Raw genomic sequence first — 21,958 nt, 5'->3', positions numbered from 1 at the left:
CATTTTATGCACGCACTCTTTTGCTTATGTTATTTCAGCCGTTCACTCGCTTAGGCCATTTTTTTAATGATGTGTGGAGATGCTCCCATGATGGAGAAAGGCCGTTCAGTGCACGGCAACCACAACCCCCCCATTGCTCCCCCCACCCCCCGTCTTCCCCCCTCCCCGTCGTCCCCCCCGCCTCGTCCCAGCCATGACAAAGTGAAGATGGGCTGTGGCGTTGGCTGCCATTCAGCCTGACTCTCTCATCGGCCCCACAGAATGCCTTTCAGGGTCCCCCAGAGTAACAACCGCTGCGTTTTATTACAGCGTGAAATTGGGAGTGAAAGAGCGCCATGGATGTTCCTACTTAGCCATGCAGAATGTGTCACTGTTGGGTACGTAGATAAGAGGACAAAGGGGAAATCAGCCGCTCAAACGCTTTTGTTGGGACTAACAGCTCAAGTCCATAGAAACAACCCAGCGCTCTTGTTTACCTCTCAGAGTAAAACCATTGGTGTCTTTCTAGGTGAAATTTGTCCAGGAATATGTTAACATCTCATAGGATAATGACATGCGTCCCCATTCAAACAGATGGTGGCTGCGTTGCCAGCTGGAGAGATTTGCTCGAGGGAGACCCAGACGTTGGCACCCAAACTCGGCAGATACACTTTGTCCAGCTCAATTATGTTCTCCACTCCAGCGCCATGGTTTGTTTTCCCAGATTAGATCTTGGAAAAGTCAAACACTAGCATTGCTATTGATGGTGCAAATGTTTGAGGGCTTTCAAGCCTCGAAGGGACCCGGAAACACTAACTGTGAGACCGTGGATATCTCCTGATGCGATCGCAGGAATCAGTTAGGGCATTAGTTAGAGCTGCAGCAGTTAACAGTTATTTTCATGATCGATTAATCCGTTGATTATACTAGTTGATTAATCACATTCTCCCAGAGCCAAAAGTGACATCTTCATATTCCTTCTTTATGACAACCAACACATAATGACAGAAAAATTACACGATCTGATTAAGTCAATATTAAGCGGCTTGGAGGACAAAACAAAACAGCATCACACGCGGCAGGTACAAGACATGTGTCCAGTGGAAACTAACGGTCACCATTGCAGGTTATGAGCCGCTCATAGATTCTTGGTTTGTTGTAATCATCAAATCAGTGGTAAAGCGCTTACTTTCAGAATTGATCTGCAGTGATTGGTCAATTAATCATTAAGTTGGTTGAAAGAAATTCAGTGTGTATGATAAGCAATCATTTCAGTCACTTTTCAAGCAAAAATATCAAACATTTGCTGGTTCCAGCTTCTTCAATAACATTATGCTCCTTTTCTTTGTCATTTCTGATATTAAATCAAAAGCTGAGATTCAGACTGTTGGTTGGACCCAAGAAGCGATTTGAAGACATCACTTTGTGCTCATTTTGATGAGCATTTTTCACATTTTTTCATTTCTTTTTTACGGACTAAATGGTTAATGACAATAATCAAATGCAGCCCTACTTGTAACAACCAATGCAATATATCTTTTTCGATTTCGAAAGCACATGTTTCAGGAGGAGGAGGGTGTGTATCTGTGTGTATCCCCCCCCAACAACAACAAAAGTTGCACAACAGCTTACAGAAGATATGTGATTCTCCCAAGCATGCTTTTGGCGGCGTTGGTGCCATGGTTTAGATTGAGCACCAAACTGTGTAAATAAGAATCAGGCACTTGATTGATGAGAGCACCTTTTGTAATTATACACAGCCATCCTATTTGCTTTGGCAAGACATCTGTCGCCGGTCCTCCTCTTCCCTGCTTAAATGTCAGGTTGTGGGTGTGGCCGCCGAGAGTCGCTGACAGATTGTCAGTTTTCAGCACACCTGCAGAGAGCTCTCGCTGCCTCCACACAAATGCTTATCTTTGTGAAGAGTTTACAAGATACCCGCTTATTCAGCAGAAATCAAAGAATTATTTAAAAAAAAACAAAAAACAACTTCCTTTGAAGAATTCAGCAGTTTTTTTCTTAGTTGGGAACTTTTGCCCTGAGGAGGGAAAAAAACAGAAAAACTGGGACTGGTGGAGGGTGAGACAACACGAAACACACAGCCAAGCATTCTGATGTGTGTTGCAATATCCTCGGTACGCAGTGTGCTGTGTTAATTCATGCTGCTTGGCACACAAGCCCGAGCATCTTGAGGTAACGACGATTCTATTTTCACTCGCATAGTTGTGATCGCGTCGAACCAGACGGGGATTCGTCCTCAAGAAAGGCCCGTGGAATGCATTCATCTGGTGCACACAAGATCTTTTCAATGAGTAAAATGAGCTTGATCCCCCCGGCTTATGTGTGTATGTTCAGTGATTTGTAGAAGGGATTTGGGGGGCTTTAACATGTGCGTCTACTGGCTGCGTGTCCTTTAGACACTGGTGTAGGCGCACTCAGCCATCGCCTCAACACCTCATTGTTCCAGCGCCTGGCTTGTGCGAGGATGCTGAGGTTGCTCGCTACTGCCCGTCTCCGCCGCGGGGCTGCGCTCTCAGAGGACACTATCAAGAACAGCATAGATGACTTAAGGTCAGCGTATTATTAATAGCAGATGATGATAAAACTGCACAGACTGTCTGGACGATGCAATTGAGCTCGTATGTCATCTTAAGTCTCTGAGGTGTTGCGGCGGTTTCACCTGATCGGCCGTGTAGAAACCACATTACTTTCTTTTTGCAGCTCTCAGCTGTCATAACTGCACGCTCTCCTTCCGAAGTCTCCGATTTCCCCCTTTGGCGCGTTATGTTTCATTTCATCACCGCAGAGACATCCATATTGCTATGAAGTAATTAAGAAAATACCCTCGCTCTTCCCGCCCTCCGGAGCCAGCTATTCAACACTCGACACGCCGTCCACACGGGGCTTCTCGGTTTGCCCGAGATGAGGCTGGGCACAGCAGCGAGCCGGGGCCCAGTTGTAATCGAGCGCTGGCAGGCGTGTGCACGGCCCTGATTGCGGCGCGTTCCTCCAGAAGCAAGGTTTATGTTTCATCATGCGCCCGTCCACCGCACTCCATAAAAAGCAAATAAACTTTTCACTGGCTATGGCATAATAATGACAGAGCCGGCTAATGAGTGAATTAAAGTCGTAAATACAACCCCGGCCCCCTGACTCAGATGTGAAATTTCTTACATCAACTTCGTGTTGAACACACTCTCTACTGTAGGCGCCCTCATTTAACCACTCCACCTTACGTAACACTGCACATTGCGCTGATGATCTTTTTTTTTTTTTCAGGAGCCTCTTATCTGGGCTAAAAGTGGACCTTCGCTGTTGGCAGATCTCCATATCTGTTCCATCATATCTCCCTCTCCCACTCACTGAACATATTGGACTGTCCCAGTTGAAGAATGTGTTGAAAATGTGCCGCTGTGCCTCATCCCAGACAGAGCTGTAGCCGGTGCAGGAGTCTAAATTAAATGGAGTTGAATGAGTGACTTTGGCAGGTCTCTGGTTGGTGTGGTTTGGGCTGCTCCCCAGTGCAGCACAGAAGCAGCCTGGCAGCCGTTCGACTGTTTGACTGAGCTTACTCTTTCTCTTTCACACCAGTGCTCGGCGGCCAGCACTGGGAGCATATAAGACCTGAGCTTCTCTCGGCCCCCCATCTGAGCGCCTTTCCCGCGGCAGCATCTGCTCTGATTCCGTTGGACACGCATGAGCCTTTCGTGTTACATTCCGTTTGCTTACATTCAATTAGATTCACTCGGGGTATAGCGTTTTTAAAAAGCAGGAGGAGTGGTAAGCTCTCATTTAAAAAATTTTGATCGTCCCGTTATGTTTGGCAAAACGACTTGCCGATGCCCATGCCAAGCATTCACTAAATTCGTTCCACGTGTATTTTTTTATTTTTTTTTTTTAAATAGGGAATCCCAAGAACATTAAATCAAGTGTATCATTTATTAAGTGCTCTCTGTTCAGACGATGGGGAAGTTTGGTGCCAGAATCCCATCAGGCCCAGACACGACCTGGAGAAGCGACAGTATAAGAATGAGGCGTAGACAACATGGTGTTCAGGCATGATGAAGGAATCCGCCAGGTCGCTTCCAAGCATTGGTAGATTTCTAGACACAGCACACAGGGTGTGTCGGTCTGCTCATTACGGACAACCCCTCTGCCCCGTGTTTGCTTTTGTAGTAGACTGTTTATATTCTTTGAAGGTATGCCGGGCTTCTGTCACAAAAAGGGGTGTGACGGGGTGCCGTGAACGGGCGCGGGGATGTGGCTGAGTGAGGTGCCTGTCAGGCAGCCAGCACCATCTCCACAGCGGTGGCTCTTTGATGTGGCTTGCTCTTTGAAGAACTGACACCCTTCTCCTTTTCACAGTGCCTGGAGCCCTGCAAGGAATCCTGGGACCTGAAGGAAAACCAGTGCCAGGATTTATGCGAGGTATGTCACCGCCGCAAATACCGTGGTCGCCTCAGACATGAGTGCTTGAGCTTTTAAATAAAAAAAAAAAAAATTCTTCATGCTTAGTGGGAAAATTCAGTAAGAGGAAAGTCTGAGAGGAGTGTGAAGTAACTCTTTCTGCTCTCTCTGTGCGGCTGAATCAAAAGCTGTTTAATGTAGTCGGTTGAGTCATAGGCAGAAATGTAAACAGGACAATCCCTGTTAGCTCACAGAGCTGCCAGTTCGCAGCCCAGGCAGGTTAGTCTTAAAAAGTGATCGGACATATATTTTTCCCTTTCCTCCCCCTCCTCCTCCTCCTCCTCCTCCTCCTCCTACCCCTCAGCCCCTCTTTCCCAAGAAGCATTATGAGTGTCTGACGAGCTGCGAGTTCCTGAAGTCGGTAGAGGGAGTGAAGCAAGGCGACTGTCCTGCTCCGGAGAAGGCCAGTGGCTTTGCAGCGGCCTGTGTGGAGAGCTGTGAGGAGGATGGAGAGTGTTCATCCGTGAAGAAGTGCTGCTCCAACGGCTGTGGCCACACCTGTCAGCTGCCCAAGAACCTCTACAAAGGTAACGCTGAAGGACTAACTCGCAACATTTTTGCGTTAGTATGGATTATACTGGAGTACAAATGGCTTTTTGAGTTAAGATTTCATCATTGTAGTTCCCCATAGAGCTGCGGGGCATTGCAGAAGGAGTTGGTTACCTCACTGAGTTTGAGGTTTGCAGCCCATCGCCTGCAGCTTCTTCATCCAAGAGCTCAGTTTGGCAGCTCCTCTGTGTATCATTACTCCCTGCAACAGTTGAAATTGATCTGCCATCAACAGAAGCAAAACAAAATGTCCATCACTGTCCGTTTCCTGGGACTGCCTCACAATAGAGGCCTCCCCTGTTTTGCCAGTAGAATGCTTTTAATGTGAAGGTGCACCAGTAGGAGAGGAAACGGTAAATAGAGAGGTGGTTATCAGTGATGGATTTCATAGATGCATCGTTTTAATGTGAATCCTACGAGAAGGCAGTTTGAGTCGAATGTGGGAATGAGGCAGTGAATACTACTAACTACTATATAGAGAGGTCATTTCAGAATATAAACTCATTGGCTGCCTTTTCCTTTAAAAGATGCTCACCATAAATAGTATCAAAAACAGGGTATGGTTGCTTGTAAATCTTGAGGGTTACAACTTCCAGTGTGGAAACGCAGACTCCGCCACAAACAATGAGAACTGCCACATGGAGAAGTAATTTCAGAGTGTAAACCCACTGATGCTTGTTACTGTATTGCAAGTAAAAAGTCTAAATATATATGCAGTATTGTTCATCTCATAAACTTAATGGTTGCATTGTCTTTATACATCTTCATCAGTGTATGACTTTAGGGAAATCCTTCTTATGGGAAAATCCGAATTAAGAGAGACATAAAGCTGCAGAGTCAGTAACCCCTTAATGATTGTGTGTAATGTAGGCGGCAGGTTTTGAAAAGTAAGGAAGAACACATGTAATAAGAAAAGTGATCTGATCGGGCTTGTTGTTGCTGTTCCTCACACATTATAATTAGTGTGACACCAGGAGCACCATCTCACTGTACAAGAAAGAGACTAACTCTTTGAATAGGCCGAGTACATGACTCTCAACCCAAGAGACCCGGGTTTATATTCTGATTGGAGTGTATTATCAAATAGTGCAGGAAGCTCACTTATTATTGTCCGTTTCCTTTTTGTTTTTCTGTCAGTTTTAGTTTTCTGCCAGCTTTTACATACCACTATGTCACGATATGGCAAAGATGCTATTTTTTCTTTGTTATAAAGGCTGCACGACAGTAAAGTGATGTGATATTCAGACTTGCCTTTACCCACTCAGTCATTATATCCATATTACTGATGATACAGAGCAAAAAATCTCTTTGTGTTGATATTTTGTACCAGTAGCCATCCTTGCAATATTTTCACAATATTAATATAAAAGTTTTTCTTTATCAAAATGTTGTGATTTGACATTTAATCCTAGCATTTCTGAAGTGCCTTTGAGGACAATCGTGACATGTATTGTTTATCCGGATACTGCCTAAAAACACCTTGGTATTATTTAAAGGCCATACCGCCCAGCCCTAGTTACAAAGGGTAACTTCATCCACTGAACTGCTTTCAAAACTTGGAGCCCACATTACCCACAATCCAATTTATCAGATGCAGCTTCCTCTGCAGCCACAAGAGGCTTTATACTCCTTCCCGCCCCCCACACACATATGAAGTTGTCACTCCGCAACACCTGTAAACACACGTCAATGTGTAAAATTAGTGAAGTTACCCTTTACAAGATGATATGTTAATGCTGTGCCCTCAACTTGTCCGCTGCCCCCAAGTGGGAACACAAAAACAAACAGTCTCTGCAGGTTTGAATTAAAACGTGTTGACAGATTGTGATGCGAAGCCGCAACTTCTTAATTGAAGGGAGAAGGGATGCACTTAGCATCTAAACGCTGGACTGTGTGCTCTGATAAAGATGTTTAATTGTGCGTTTGCTCACCGTCTCATCTCGTTATTTAATTATTGCTCCGAGATTGACCAAATTAGCACGGTTCGTCGCTCCCTCCCTCCCTGTTTATCCTATTCACTGAATGGCGTTTCATCAGGCTGGTAATGCTCCAGTGCAAACATCTTGTCCTTAATGTGATTAAACTGTCACAGTTTTGCATAATTTTCACAAATAGTGTCGAACCAATTAATCCCTCTCTGTCAAACACCAATTGTAAATTGCAATGACGCAAATTGCAGATTATCTCGGGCCACTTTTTAAACTCGCTTAAGAACCGTGAATCCTCATTCTCGTCTCCGCGTATTGTACCGCGCCCCCACACATCCCTGACGCCGTCTCTTTTGCAGATTGGAACAAATCTTTGGTCTCGAATTTGCTGGATAAGCTTGAGGGTTTTGCAGACACAGATGTACCCAAGAATCTTTGCTCCAGTAAAATGGTTTAATAGCGCTGCCCGAGGCGGCCTTGGTGCTGAGTCGTTTTGTGAGACAACCAAGAGCCTCTGAACTCGGGAGATGGGAGCTGGAACTACATTATATACACTATCAGCACACAATTGCCGGCAGCCAGAGGCCATAACATTGGGGAGATGCTGAAGTGAGACCGGCGGCGGATGAGTCTAAATCGAGCTTTGAACTGCGGCAGTGATGGGCTGTAGCTGCTTTGAATCACGCCGCAGCGAGTGTGTTTTATTGTGTTGAGCTGAAAGAAGCAGCAGCGTGTGATTCAGAGTTAGAGCTCCCGCGCACACAAGACCTCGCTAGTATTTACGTATGATTTGGGAGAAAATCCCCCGGGACTTCATGGTGGATGTCAGTCTTGAAAGGTGAACGGCACGTTAATCGGAGGAGAGATGAAAGCAGGCGTAACCTTGAATATTTCAGCGCAGCCGTCCTGTCAGTGAAAGGCGTTCAGCGCGCTGCGAGACCTTCAATTCAAGCAGCCCCGCCCGCTGATTCCGTCAGAACACCGTCTGCGCTGTGTTTACTCTGAATCACACCGAGCGGGTTGGTAAAAAAAAAAAAGTCGGGATGGAATTTCTCGTCCTGGTCCTCCTCTGTGTTAAAGGTCTAATGAGGCGCTCATGGGTTGAAGAGCGTAATTGTTTCTATGTGTGCACGAGTGTGTGTGTGTGTGTGTGTGTGTGTGTGTGTGTGTGTGTGTGTGTAGTCTTTGCCGTGATGAGCTATGATGCTGGAAGCCATTAGCAAACACAAGCGGGGAGAAATGGAGCGTTTCCCCTCAGTGAGATCATTCTCAGATGTGTGTGTTCAGGTTAGGGTCCCCAGTCCATGTGTTTGTCCCTGAGTGGGAAGAACTGAGGAGACACTAGACCCCCACCGGGCTTTTGACCTGGAACAAGACTTCTTCTTCTTATTCTTTTATTCTTCTTATTCTTATTCTTCATCCACTGTGTTTTGGTGGGGGTGTGCATCAGATAAAAATGCTTAATTTGTTCCAGAATTGAATAAACAAGCTGTTCTCACAGGATAATAAGGTCCTCAGAACACTGTTTGAAGCTGAAAAGGTGGCAGGGTCCGCCACATATAAACAAAGCAAAACGCAAAGCAAAGTATGAAACTGTGTTGTCCTTTCAGTTCAGTTCGTTTATTTGGTTTGTTAGGCATACAAACAAACAGTCAATGAACATCTTTTTCTTCTGATAATAATGTCTACTCCAAAACTGCAATTTTCACTTTTATGTCTTTTTTTCTATTCACTATTCACAAGAAATGGAACAAATCCGACGTGTTATGTGTTTTTTTTCTGATCGAATGCAGCACACAGTTCAACACCCTGCTGTGAGAGCGCCAGGAAAATGAGTTGTTGGGTGGTTAAATCAAACAACATGTGAAAAATGTAGATGTCAGATTGACAGTGAATTAAATGAGAGCCATCCTCCGATTTTTTGGTAAGCCCTTGTGCTACAGGCAGCATTGGCAATGTTTTCCTCCCCCCAAGCCCCCTCATAATTACAGCATCCATTATGACAGTGTGCGTGCGTATTGACAATTATATTCCTGCGAGTGTAATCGTTGGCGTGATCAACACATGAATGGACGCCGTGCTCTTGGTCGTGCCTCCGCTGCAGCAGTTACGTCATGCTTTTGGAGTAAGCGTGCGGCCATTGAAAAATGAAACGCCGTATGATTCTTGGACCGAGCCTGACCCCGAAAGTTATCTTTGGAACGAGCCGAGCCGAGGGAAAGTGCATTCGCCGCCCTCCTACATATTGCGGAAGAGAGGGGTTGTGTGCATGTGTGTGGTTTGCTTGTGCTCTGCAGGAGTGCCTCGTGCGACTTTGTGGGAAGATGAGCTAAGACGGAGAGGAGCGGAGGAATGCTGCGGTTACCTTGGTGTTTGTTATTGCGCAGGAAATGTGACGCGCCCGCGCACACAGGCGCGCACGAGCCTCGACTGTGGAGCTGTGAAACCGCAGCACAATGACCCCCAGCTGTTAGTGTGCAGAGAGCTGTTATCAGCGGCACCAAACAAAGTACCAGCCCCGTATGCATGGGACTCGAGGACCCTCCTCCATCTTCCGGGGTTTTTTTATATGCATCAATCAATCACTTTTACATACCCTGGATGAGGACTGAATGGAGATATAAGTAGATCAGGCGCTCTGCATGCAAAACACCATCTTGATTATGTTGTTTACCGACACGCAGCGCTGTAGCCTTGAGCGTGCGTTGATGCTGTTGATAAATGCGGCGCAGCGTCGGGGCCGCACCCCAGCGGCAGAGGTCCGAAATGATGGTCTGGAGTGCTGTGTGATTTATTGAGAACTGCGGGATGTATTCAGCCTTCTCCTGTACTTCCAAACTTGCTTTTCCAATCTCCATCTCATTATCACTATGCCCGACGCTCAATCAACAACTCACTACGTCTCCACTGCAATAAATCCACTTGAGAGAGTCTGCCTGACTTGGCTGAGCGTTTGGCCCGGTCCTGCACTTAATAAATCTCTAATTTATTGCACATGGCCGCGTCGACTTTGTCTGAAAGGGCTGAATGTGAAGCGCATCGATGCGGATGAGATTTAAATGTATGTGTGTATGTTTGCACTGAGGGAGTGAGGGATGTTCCGCGCGCCACCTCGCATACCTCGATGTAAACGGCGCGTATCATCGCTAAGAAGCGCAGCAACTCAAACACAACACCCCGGCCAGGAAATATCACAATCTGTCACAGGAGAAAGATGATGCTGTTGACCCGCAGCATGTATTAAATCTATTGCAGTGAGGTCATGTCTCGCTTTTAAATCTGTATCTGTCCAACTCTGATGGTGTCATTTCACTTTCCACCCCAGAAATCTAAAAAAAAAACAAAAAAAACCCCAACACATTTCGTGTTGGAAGTTCACCTACAGTGATGATATTAACTCCTGTCACGCTATCCTCTTGTAGGAGTCCCACTGAAGCCGAGGAAAGAGCTGGTGTTTTTGGAGCAGCCGTCGGGTCAGCTGGAGATCCGCTGGTCGTCCAAGTTCAACATTTCCGTGGAGCCCGTCCTCTATGTGGTGCAGCGCCGCTGGAATTATGGCATCCACCCCAGCGAGGATGATGCCACGGAGTGGCAGACTGTGGCACAGGTAGGAATCCTGTAAAAACACACTCAATGAAAGTTCTGTCTTTAGATCTCATCAAATGTTGGTATTCTTTTGATCAGACGTGTGGGATTTGTGTCACAGCTCCACATGTCCCAGCGTGCCACATGCTGCAGCTGTGAAAGTGCTGCACCGCGCTGACAGACTGTTGCACGCGGTTGCACATTCCTCACAGTCGCAGTGTCTTTGAAAGTTTGGCAAAGAGAAACACACAGATGACTGATGTGGCAGCAAACTCACACGGGGCTCTGACCCCGCTCGAACTCTGACCCCTGCGGTGTGCCCCCCCCCCATCTGTCCCTCAGACTGCAGAGGAGCGCGTCCAACTGGCCGACATCAGAGCCAGCAGATGGTACCAGTTCAGAGTGGCTGCAGTCAACGTGCACGGGACCCGAGGCTTCACCGCGCCCAGCAAACACTTCCGCTCCTCCAGAGGTCAGTGTGTGTGTGTGTGTGTGTGTGTGTCTGCGTGTATGCACTTATGCACGTGTGTGTGGCCTTGCTTTGTGACTGAGTTCCTGTTTGACACCCACTGCCCTCCATTTGTTACGGTTAAGACCTTGGAACAGGTGGACTTTTCAAACCTGATTAGACTTGTTATCTGTTATTTGGAATCCAAGGGCATGTGGTGCCAAGCCTTTTTTTTATCACTGAGTCAAAGAACATGTGTATTTTATTTAAAAAAAAAAAAAAAAGTAAAAAGAGTTTTAATTACCTGCCTTTTGCAGCATTCATCTCTTTAGAGGATTATTCACAGATGCTGAACTCCAAGGCTCCATACAGCAGCAGCAAACGGATTATGACTGAAAGATGATTCCACCTTTTTGATGTGTTTATTAAAAAAAAGGGTTATTTTCAGGTATGAAAGGAGTATTATGTAATTTTGGGGTAGAGACTTTGATCAGAATATAAAGATCACGATAGACTGTCTTAGTTCTGATGGCTGAATAAACCAAATAAACAAACTGACCTTAAAGAACAACACGCTTCACTTTGTTTATACGTGGCGGACCCTGCCACCTTTCAAACAGTGCTCTGGGGACCTTATTTTCCTCTCAGAACAGTGTGTTTATTCAGTTATGGAAAACATAAACTTTTCTGAGTTTTTATTATTACCTCATTAATATTGTAAATATTAATATTCAGAGTTTGAATTTCTTGTCCAAAACCACACAGTGCCCCTTTACAACCTTTGACATGTTTATTTAATCAGTTATTAGACCTTTGAATTTTTCTGTTCACCTGAATTGTCAGTTTTTCCCACACATTTACCCAGTACCCAGTGAGCTAAGTGGAAAGAGTAATTCACGCCGGTGCCAAGCAAAATACGAGTAATGAGGAGCGACTGGGTGTGCAGAACATTTGCAACCAGATCTTCATTTATGCCTTCAAAGCAGGGGTTTCCCCCTCTTTACAGTCATATAAAATGTAATATGTCTGAATTAGTCAGGATATTGCAGGTTTCAAATGAATGCAAGTGTTGTCTTGCTTCCCGAGGGAGGCTGACGTAACCGAGGAGTGCTTCAGATCTTTGCCACAGATTAGCGAACGAGCTCTGATGGCATCCCGCGCTGCTCTCTCTCCACGTTCAATGTTGAATGACACACAATTGCAGCGTTGTGCTGCAGATGGCATTTGTTAAAGCGACGGCCAATTGTTGGGCGGCTCCCAGGGATTACAGGTTTGTAAATATAATGTTGTGTCTGGATTGGATCTGATGTGGATTCAGATTCAATCTAGACAGTGTGTTTGTTTGACGTGTAGAGGCAGAGCCATGTGGCCACATTCTGTCGGCCTTATGCCGCCCCAGGATATTGTCAGGAGAGTAACGGGACTCATGGAAGGGGATTACAAACGAGGATACAAAAAGAGGATACTTTATTCCAGTGAAGTTACATTAAAAAAAAGTTAATTAATTAATTAGATTTCAGGTATAAAAGTCTGTAAGCATGCACATGCACATTCTTACAGAATACATACCATTCTTCATCAAGATTAAATAATCAATCATTTTAATAATGTTTCTCTTCCCTAGTCTTTATTCCATATGTTTGCTATTTTGGGAATCAAGTGACATAATTTTAAAGGTGCATTATGTATTTTTTTCTTTATTGATTACATTTCTTTTTATGTCTAAACAAACGTAATCAAACTTTGTTTTCATGACTGAATAAACTGAATAAACAAACTGACCTTAAAGGAAAATGCAGTTTCTTACTGTTTACTTTGTTTATATGTGGCGGACCCTGCCACCTTTCTAGCTTCAAACACTGTTCTGGGGACCTTATTTTCCTCTGAGAACAGCTTGTTTATTCAGTAAAAATAAATAATCCTGAGTTTGTATTATTACCTCATTATTATTGTAAATAAATAAATTGTGAGTTTGAATTTCTTCTATAAAACTAGATAGTGCCCCTTTAATATTGTACTAATATAATTCTTGGATTACGTTACTGATTCAATTTTTAATACAATTTTGAAGTGAACCTGTGTAGGCCCGAGTTCAGGGTCATATGATAACATGCAGATTAGTGTCCGTATTGTGTGGACCACTTTCCAACTTTTTATCTGTCATCGATCATCTTCTGATGCACAAGCCTCAGAAAAACTTATTATTTATTCATTAATAAGACGCTGTTTAGTAGTGGAACTCTGGCAGATGTTGCAAACGGATTACATGTTCTGCCAAACACTAAAAACCGGTGCCAAATCCAAAAAGTATCAGCGTAAGTGTGCATGTGTGTGTGTGCGTGGTTTTGTGTGTGTGTGTGTGTGTGTGTGTGTGTGTGTGTTGACCCGTCCTGTCAGGCCTCCGTCATACATCCACTCCCCTGAGCGTTCTGGACGGCTGTCAGGCAGCGCCAGACACCAGGTGGGAAAAAGTATTCTGCTTTGGGGATGGAAACAGATCTCCAATCAGGCCAATCAGTGCCAGAACGTTGATAGATTGATGGGAGCTGTCACGGATTTGATGAGCTCCTGGCCGCTCTGTCATGCCATTGTTATTTACATAGCGCGGCCGTATCATCTGATTGCAATTTCGCACTACTACTACTTTGTTGGGGCAATTTGTAAGGACTGACTGCTTATTTATGTTGAGCAGCCAACATCAGCTGGTATTGAGAGCCGATGGAGTCAGCTTGTATTTTCGGGCCGGATTAAATGTGTTTCAGGTGGAGACGAGGCTGAGGCGTGAATCATTTTCTCATTAAAGGGCTATTCCCTCTGGTGTGGTGTCTGGCGTGTGGCCCTGCTTCTTCTCCTGACATCAGCAGGGCCGGGTCACAGCACATACGGTTACTTTCAGAACCAGCTTCTTACACTGGACACACACACACACACACACACACACACACACACACACACACACACACACACACAATACAGGAATGTTGAGTGTGGAGCCAAAGTGAGCAGCATGTGTTTGTTAACCTCTGACCTGTGCTCTAGGACTCGTCATGGACGTGACATGACATCTGTCATAACATCTCATGCCAGATTGTCAGTGCAGGACTAATTACTTTACACAGTGTCACACTGGCCCCCCTCGTCAACTGCCATGCTTACCCTCAAGTGGTGAAAGGTGCCTCGGCCTGTAAAACATTCAGCCTGAAATTATACTGCCTTGGTTCAAGATTTGTCACATACATGAACCAGAGGCCCTCTTTGTCTTCCTCTAAATGTCTGCAGATGTACTGAGTGTTGTTTCATGTTGCTGCTGTGTTTTCAGATCCTTCCGCCCCTCCCAGCCCGACAAGCCTGCGCGTCGCCAACGTGACCGTGGGCGAGGAAGGCCTCGTGACGGCCCGTCTCAACTGGACCCTGCCAGAGGAGCCCGACATCCCCATACATCACTACAAAGTGTTCTGGAGCTGGACCGTGCCCACCAAGTCCATGGTGCCATCCAAGAAGAAAAGGAGAAAGACCACCAACGGGGTAATCTTCTCCTCGGCCTGTCTCAGTGACGACTTCTTTCTCCTTCTCCTCTTTTTCCCCTCTCTAAGTCCTGTCCAGGATTATCTCAGCATCTCCCCCTGTGGCTTCGACACGTCACTGTAAATATCCATGTGGTGGAAAAAAAGGATAAACATGGAATAGAAGTTGCATTTATTTATATACACTTGCAAGGCTATCAATCACACACAGATTGGTACAATGTGTTCTTCACTGTTATAATTCCTGATACTGATGAAAGAACCCTTAAACGCACCGTTAACCTTTGAAAGAAAACACATTAAGCGTGATAAATAGCCCGTCTTGTTTCTTAAATATCTCAATTTGTATTGCTCACATTTTTCTGGGTATTTTGGAGGTTTCCTTTTTTCTCTCCTGCTCAGCTTTTGATTGTCTGCTTCAGACACGTCTGAAGTGGTACATTTATTTGTCTTATTTTTAACATAGATCACGGTCGCCTCAAAGTCGAGTGGTTATATAACGACACTCACACAGTTCCTTTCTGCAGAACAGGGCAAGAGTTTGAATTTCATTCTCCAACACTACGTAGTGCAGTTTGTTGTATGAATGTGTGCTATATGTATGAATTTGCCACCTGTTGAATTCATACTCCAAAGATAACTGCTAACTGCTGCTGACTGTTGCTGCCGTTAGCTAGTAAGCTCAGTTAACTGTGCAGCCAGCAGTCGTATTAGCTGACTCAGCAGGGTCTGGGATGGGACATGTGATGGTACGTGTCTCGGCCAACATTGTGCATCGATGTCCTTGACAAAACTTCAACACTGTCCTTTCTTCATTATTCTGTCGATGAATTGGGTTTTTGAACATTTTAAACAAAAATTCTTACGACGTCCAAGAAACGCTCTCCAGTAACGACACAAATATCATGTTTAAAGAAAAATACGAGTGATTCCGACTGTTAATTCCTTGGAAGAGTTTACTCTGCATGCTGGAATTATCTCAACTATGTGGCCCAACCAGACCGAGAAGTTTTTATGGCCTTTTGTCTGGGATGTCACACAGACAAAGAACCCACTCGCGATCACAAAGAAAGATAAATATAATTTGGTTATGAAAGCTTAAAAAAACAGGCAAGCTGCGAGCTAACAAAGTTAGACTTCTTGGCTTGGGCAGCTCAGAAAGCCACAGACTAATATTTTGACTGTATTACAAATATGTTTTCACTTAGAAAATTACACAATTATGCATGCAAGCATTGACTGGTCTGTCACAGAGTGAAGCGATGAGGCCATAGGCACATTGAAATTGAACTGACCTTAGAGCAGGATCATTGACTGTCCTGAAATCACATACTCCTGACATGAATAACTGAATACATTTTGCATTGAACAGTTTCGTGAGCTATTTTCAAAATATCTCCATGTGACCGGACATAGCTGTGGTTCAGTCAGCGAAGAGCTTTTTAATTAGAGACCCCAGCACAAAGACAGATAGTCTAGACGGTCCACACACACCTCTATAGAGTCTTCTCCTGAATTAGTTGATGAAATGAATAGCAGATGTAGCACACAGGAGATAGAGGTGGGAGACACCAGACACCTATTGACACATGTACTACTGGTTTCCACTTTGGCACCTCGGGGCTTTGAAAGCAGCCTGCTGGTAGAGGAATGTCAAAACACGCACAGTCAATAACAAGAACTCATCAAGCTCACGCTGCTGGTGGAATGTTGCAAGTCAAACACAGCGAGGAAGCCCTGGGAGGCTCTGATAACACGGCTCCCTCACGAGGCCCTGAAGGCTATCTCCTCGCCACGATACCTTCCTCAGCTCCACATGTGTTCTCAATAAGCAGGGCTTTCCCACAGGCCCCTGTTGGCCCGGACCGAGCCGAGCTGGAGCTACGGCTGGGACAATGACGGGGCTTTGAAAGGGGGCCTCCAGTGACTGTGTGGTAACATAGAAATGCCAACAAGTGTTTCTTGTCGTCGCAGGCGCAGAGCTGGGTGGATCTGGAGGGGCTTCAGCAGAACAGCAGCTACACTGTGGAGCTGCAGGCTGTCACGTACTGGGGACAGGTGCGACTGAAGAGCGCCAAGGCCTCCCTCCACTTCAGCACCAGCCGGCATAACGAGTCAGGTAAAAACCGGCGCCGATTTTCTGTTGGTCGTTCAGCTGTCGTCCCGTTGTGTTTTGTAGCCACCAGGCAACAGTCGGTCAGTCCAGTATTTGGTCCTAGACAGAAAACCTTTGTGGGTGATTGTCATGGTTGGCATTTCATTGAGCACCACCAACATCAAGTGAAATATCTCAACATTTATCTGACGCATTGGCACGAAATTTGACACAGGCATTCGTTGTTCCCAGACAACGCATCCATCCGACTTTGGTGATCCTTTGACTTTTCTTCTAGCGCCACTGTGAGGTTGACACACACGGCTTTTGAGGGAAGTGCCTCGACTGCAATTTTGATGAAACATAAACGTGTGTTTGTAATTGTTACCATGATGACGCAAGTCACCTGACTACGACAACAAAGGTAACCTGACTACCTTTCCTGCATGGCCCAAAGTACAGATATTAAGGGCACAAAACTCCAAGGGAGAATGTGTATTTTCGGATCGCAGGGCCTTTAAAGCACTGGGCATTTGCTTTCGGAATAATGGGCTGTCGGACAAATGGCTTTAGGTCCAGTGACACACTTTCCGAGCTGCCATTGAGGCAACTGGCAGTCTTTTTTTTCAGACTCCAAGTCTGTGAGAAAAGAAAAGGCCTCACAGAGCTGCTGGCATGGCCGCAGACTCTTATTCGACTATATAAATGCCATTTGCTGAATAATTGTCACTTAAGTATCTTGGCATTGGTCAAGTGCCTACTCAGAAACTGATGCAGCATGTGTGGCATCTAAATAGGCATGGTTAAGGCAATAAAGAGGCACTTTAATTGCAGTGTCATGCAGTACCTGAAATCAAACACAAACCTGGATGCATCTTCAGCTTTGTGATTGCAGAACCATGTGGGATTGGCTGCACTAGCCTCGCAGAATCCAATGTTCCCTTTGTTTGTTTGTATTCCTTGATAGTTAAATTTTCCTAAATTACTGAGAGTCCTCGGGCAAACAATCACCATGAGAACTGCAAAAGAGCAGAAATGGCCAAGGTATGCTGACAGCACATCTGCATTCATTTGGAGCTCCTGTGTGTTCAGGAAACACAGACAGAGGCCTCAGTGCTGCAGAGTGTGTACATTCTAAGCATGTGTGGCCCTACAGGGAACTGAACCTCTAACCTTGGCAGCGATGGTGCCGTGTGTGTGTGTGTTTGTGTGTGTGTAGCCATCAGGTTATGCATAAAGAACATGTTGTAGCGGCTGTGATCTTACAAAGACATAATTGTGTGTTTCTGTTACCAAGCCGGAGCGTTTGCCACAAAACAGTCAGTGTCGTGTCTTAGCTACAGCGGCAAATATTTCTCCTTTCTCTTCCCAGTGAAATCAGCGCTCAAGCCGAAGAAGGAGGAGATATCCCCTGTCGGTTCGACCATGGCCAAACGCCCGTCTGGCCCTCTCGAGGTGGGGACGCCCTTCTACCAGGATGGCCAGCTGCAGGTCCGCATCTACTGGAAGAACCGGGGAGGTGCGCTCTCTACTGTTTTGATTTATAGCTTTGTTAGAATCCAATTAGCACCTCGTTAGGCCTATCAATCACCATGACTCATGTGCACCACAATAAAGTGATTCTGAGTCACTCAAACAATGGAAGATTCCCTTTTGTAAACGCAGCATCGGACGGCATAAACGAAATGAATAAAACAGCGTGCGTTTGCGCTCGCCAAATTGGTGTAAACCTGCGCACACGGGCCGGTAGAGCGGAGCCACTGTTGAGCAAAAGACAATAAACACAGAGCTTAGCCGTGCGATGGGATTTATTGACAGCTGTATTTAATAGATCCTCGCCCGCGCATTAAGAGTCGAAGCGGCCCATTTTGTTTTACAAGACCTGATGTCATAGGTAACAGGAGCGGTCACGGGTTGAAGCACCGCAAGGGGTTAAAGCCTATAGGAATGCCTCTCCCAGCGGCGTCCATTCCCCCAACCCTTCTGTTAATACCAGAGTGGAAATATGGAAACCTTGAAAGCCGTGCTCTCAGGGTAACCTGTCAAGTCCCATTCACTGGTCTATGTTATGTTACTAATATATGTCATCGCCTCAGCCAAACTCCACATCTTAGAGTCAAGAATGCAAACCCTGGCTGAAGGAGAGGCCTGGTGAGACACCAACTGCTGAATCAGAGTGAGAGAGATGGGGGAAGATGGAGTTGGCCCAGAGCTGTTAGCGAGGTTGGCCTGGACTCCGAGAGCTGAGTGATGCTGACGGGGATCAAGCACGGCTGGGGAATCGCAGAGTTAATCCTGGTCCAGCTTGTTTTTTTGTTTTTTTTCTTCTCCTCTTTCTCTTGTTTGCAGCATGTATGTGTGTATGTGTGTGTGTGCGTGCGTGCGTGCGTGTGTGTCACTGCCACTCATTAGTCTGAGCCGTGACCCCCGGCTTTGACTCCCCACAACCTGCGTTCCACTACTGTAAACATACAGACGTGCAGATGTCCCGGAGAGTTGAGAGTCTCTGGACATCTGGTTTGTGTGACGGACGAAAGGGACAGGTTAACTGAACCGTGATTAAACTCTCACTCATTGTCTCTGTGATCCAGAGCAGCCCGGACCTCTGGGTTGTCTCCAGAGAGCCTCACTGTACTGCCAGCTCAGATAATATATCGTTGTCTGCCCAGCGTCCAGACAATAGCCAGCGGTCCGGACGGCGGTGGCTGCACTTCTGAGGCTCGCTCCCAGCCATGATTTATAGAACACCGCCGAGGTTGTGTTCTCTACCTGATTTCCATGTCCCATTTCTTGTTTTACATACCACTTCCCCTCTCCGTCAGACCCCGCTCAGCATATCTTGTTTATTTTTTCCCGATTTCCCGCTTCCCTGTAATTCCTCTCTTCTGCTTCCAAGGACCTAAGGGGGCTCCTAGTGCCAGATCTGTGTCTAAGCCTTCAAAGGACCCCTTTTATCTCCCCCACTACAACCCAGGCCCGCGCCGAGGGGCGAACATAGCATAACTCAATTATTAATCGGAGAAGTATCTCACATATGCAAGCAACACAGTTGAATGAATAATAAATCTAGTAACATAACACGAGGTTGATGAGCGGATAAACACAGCTGATGAGCTCAGGAGTCGCTACTGTACCGTAATGAAGCGATCGGCGCCGCGGCGGAGAGAGCCGGTACGTCCCAGCATGACCAGCACTGCCAAACAAAGAATGAGAATTCAAAATCTTTGGGGAATTTAGCCTTCAGCAAACAAAAAAACTAAGGCAACAAAGAAGGAAGTGGTTTCAAGTTCCTCTTTATTGAGAGTTATCGTGATCATCGGCAGTGGAAGTGTTGATATCAGGGCTCAGATAGGGAGTGTTGCAAATGTCGTGAGATAGACATCAGATGATCATTTCAGTCTGTCAGATTGTCTTTCACATCTGATCATTGTTCCGCGTAACGTAACATTTACTCAAGCACCGTCCGAAGGTACAACAATGATTTCAGTGATCAGAAACACGCTCGATATCAGATCTAATAATCTGTCAACCCCTGCTATGTAGTATATGCAAAGTGCCTGCATGTTAACGTACATGCAACTTACTCAGTGTTAATTGTACTTTTGATTCTTTGATATATTTATTGCCAGAATGACTGAAGGACAGTTGATATCAGACACCTTTACTTCAGGTACCATGCATAAGAGTGATTCACTTTTACCAAAGTAACATTTTAGCACTCAAGTATGACTTTTAGCCTCTTTTTACCACACCGTTGTTTAATCTGTAAAAAGTAAGAAAATGCTGAAGCCAGAATTGCCTTGTTTTGTCAGTGAACAGTCCAAAGCATGATTTTTTGCCAACATCAAGAGAAAAGCAGCAAATCATCGAATCTGACAACCTGGAACTTTTTAAAGAATGAATCAGATATAAAAGTTGTTGTCACAAGTCGCATAATGTAACACTGACAGGAGATAGTCTGGTGCTTAATAGTATAATATGCAACATGTTTTTTGTTAAATTATCTGAAAACAACTGGACCTTTTTTAGGTATTTTGTTGAGTTGTGTACTGACATTCTCTCAAAAAGTTTCCAACAATGTTCAAACCCCAGAGAAATCCATGATTGTGTTCTAGGTAATGTTTTTTTTTTGTTTTGTTTGTTGTTTTTTGGCTGCCTATCAATGCTGTCACATCCACTTTATCCACTCTAGTTTAAACACCAGATGCAAGTTCATACAGTGAGGAAGGAAGTCGACAAACTAGCTTGCACTGTATAATTTGATATAGTTTCTGTCGCGCAGTCGCGATGTTGCATTTATTGTCATTGGCAATGTTGTTTGACGATGAAAACAACAACTCCCATGAGCCCATAATGCTACTTTGCATTAATAATAAAACTCTTTATTGTGTTATTGTTTTGATTGAAAGATCCCTGGTGTCAGAAATGACTTGCTTTGCAACACTTAAGAACATTTTGCCCTTAATACTACCAGATTTTGATTTAAGCAAAAATTTTGATTGCAGGACTTAAAAATGTAGAATCGTTTGCTGATCTGAATGCTGAGTCGGGTCTTTGTTGTCTCACATCCTCTCCCCTCATCCTCTTTGTGTCAGACCCCACTGTGAGTCGCTACCATGTCCAGTGGATGCCGGAGTACTGCAGCCACAACGAGACCCGAGGCCCAGAGAAATCCGTCACCCAGGTTAGTCTCCAGCCACCGTTTCACACGACACCTAATCAGTGCAGTGCAGTGAGTGCAGTGCCCAGGGCGTGCGAGGCCTGTTCAGCAGCTCCGTGCCGTAGGCAAAGCACGTGCCTAACCTTTTGTCTGACGTTCAGAAAAAAAGACAGCTCCGCTAAAGAAAACAACTCCAGCGACTGAGCCGGAGCCCCGTTGCGTTGGATTTGCACCGGGCAAATTACTGGCTGTTGTTTTGAATATTATGAGTCAGTCGTGTGGTCAGGCATGCGGTGTGTTGGCCAATAAAATGCATTTGCTTAAACAACGTTTCCCGGAATGGAGGGATCACTCACCTCCAACAGCCCCCGGATATGCTCCTGCTCGGGGCTTTCTTTTAGGGTGCAGAGGGGTCTGTGCAAGCGTTGGAGGAGTCTTGGGGTGGGGGGGGTTAACTGTTGGGGCTCACGCTGATACAAGATGGCAGAGGCCTGGCAGACAACACATTCTTCAGGGGCTGGCGTGCTGGTTGCTAGGAAATATACATCCACGTTTTCTATAGATCACTGGGAAGGCTTCCAGGATCGTGCTTTCATGTGAGCAGAGCGCCTCATTCACTTTTAATCAAAGCTGTTCCATATCACAGAGAATATACACACACACATTTCTCAAGGGACTGCCTATTAATGTAGAACCTCCTTATTACAAAAGCAAGATCTAAAT

The 21,958-nt window shown here is 45.5% G+C and overlaps 1 protein-coding gene across 2 annotated transcripts in view; it reads left to right on the top strand.

Annotated features, from left to right (window-relative positions):
* The window catches only part of LOC119026466 (anosmin-1), a 49,520-nt gene that overhangs the window by 21,276 nt on the left and 6,286 nt on the right, over nt 1-21,958 (top strand). For both annotated transcript variants that reach the window (XM_037110896.1, XM_037110895.1), the window contains exons 3-10: nt 4,345-4,407; nt 4,751-4,973; nt 10,346-10,530; nt 10,851-10,980; nt 14,276-14,481; nt 16,455-16,599; nt 17,948-18,094; nt 21,171-21,259. In XM_037110896.1, coding sequence (XP_036966791.1) covers nt 4,345-4,407; nt 4,751-4,973; nt 10,346-10,530; nt 10,851-10,980; nt 14,276-14,481; nt 16,455-16,599; nt 17,948-18,094; nt 21,171-21,259 — 1,188 coding nt within the window. The remainder of the gene's footprint in view (nt 1-4,344; nt 4,408-4,750; nt 4,974-10,345; nt 10,531-10,850; nt 10,981-14,275; nt 14,482-16,454; nt 16,600-17,947; nt 18,095-21,170; nt 21,260-21,958) is intronic.

This window comes from Acanthopagrus latus, chromosome 9 (assembly GCF_904848185.1).
Source record: "Acanthopagrus latus isolate v.2019 chromosome 9, fAcaLat1.1, whole genome shotgun sequence".
Taxonomy (NCBI): Eukaryota; Metazoa; Chordata; class Actinopteri; order Spariformes; family Sparidae; genus Acanthopagrus; species Acanthopagrus latus.
The sequence above is the reverse complement of the archived record's forward strand: the minus strand, read 5'-3'. Positions and strand labels throughout refer to the sequence as shown.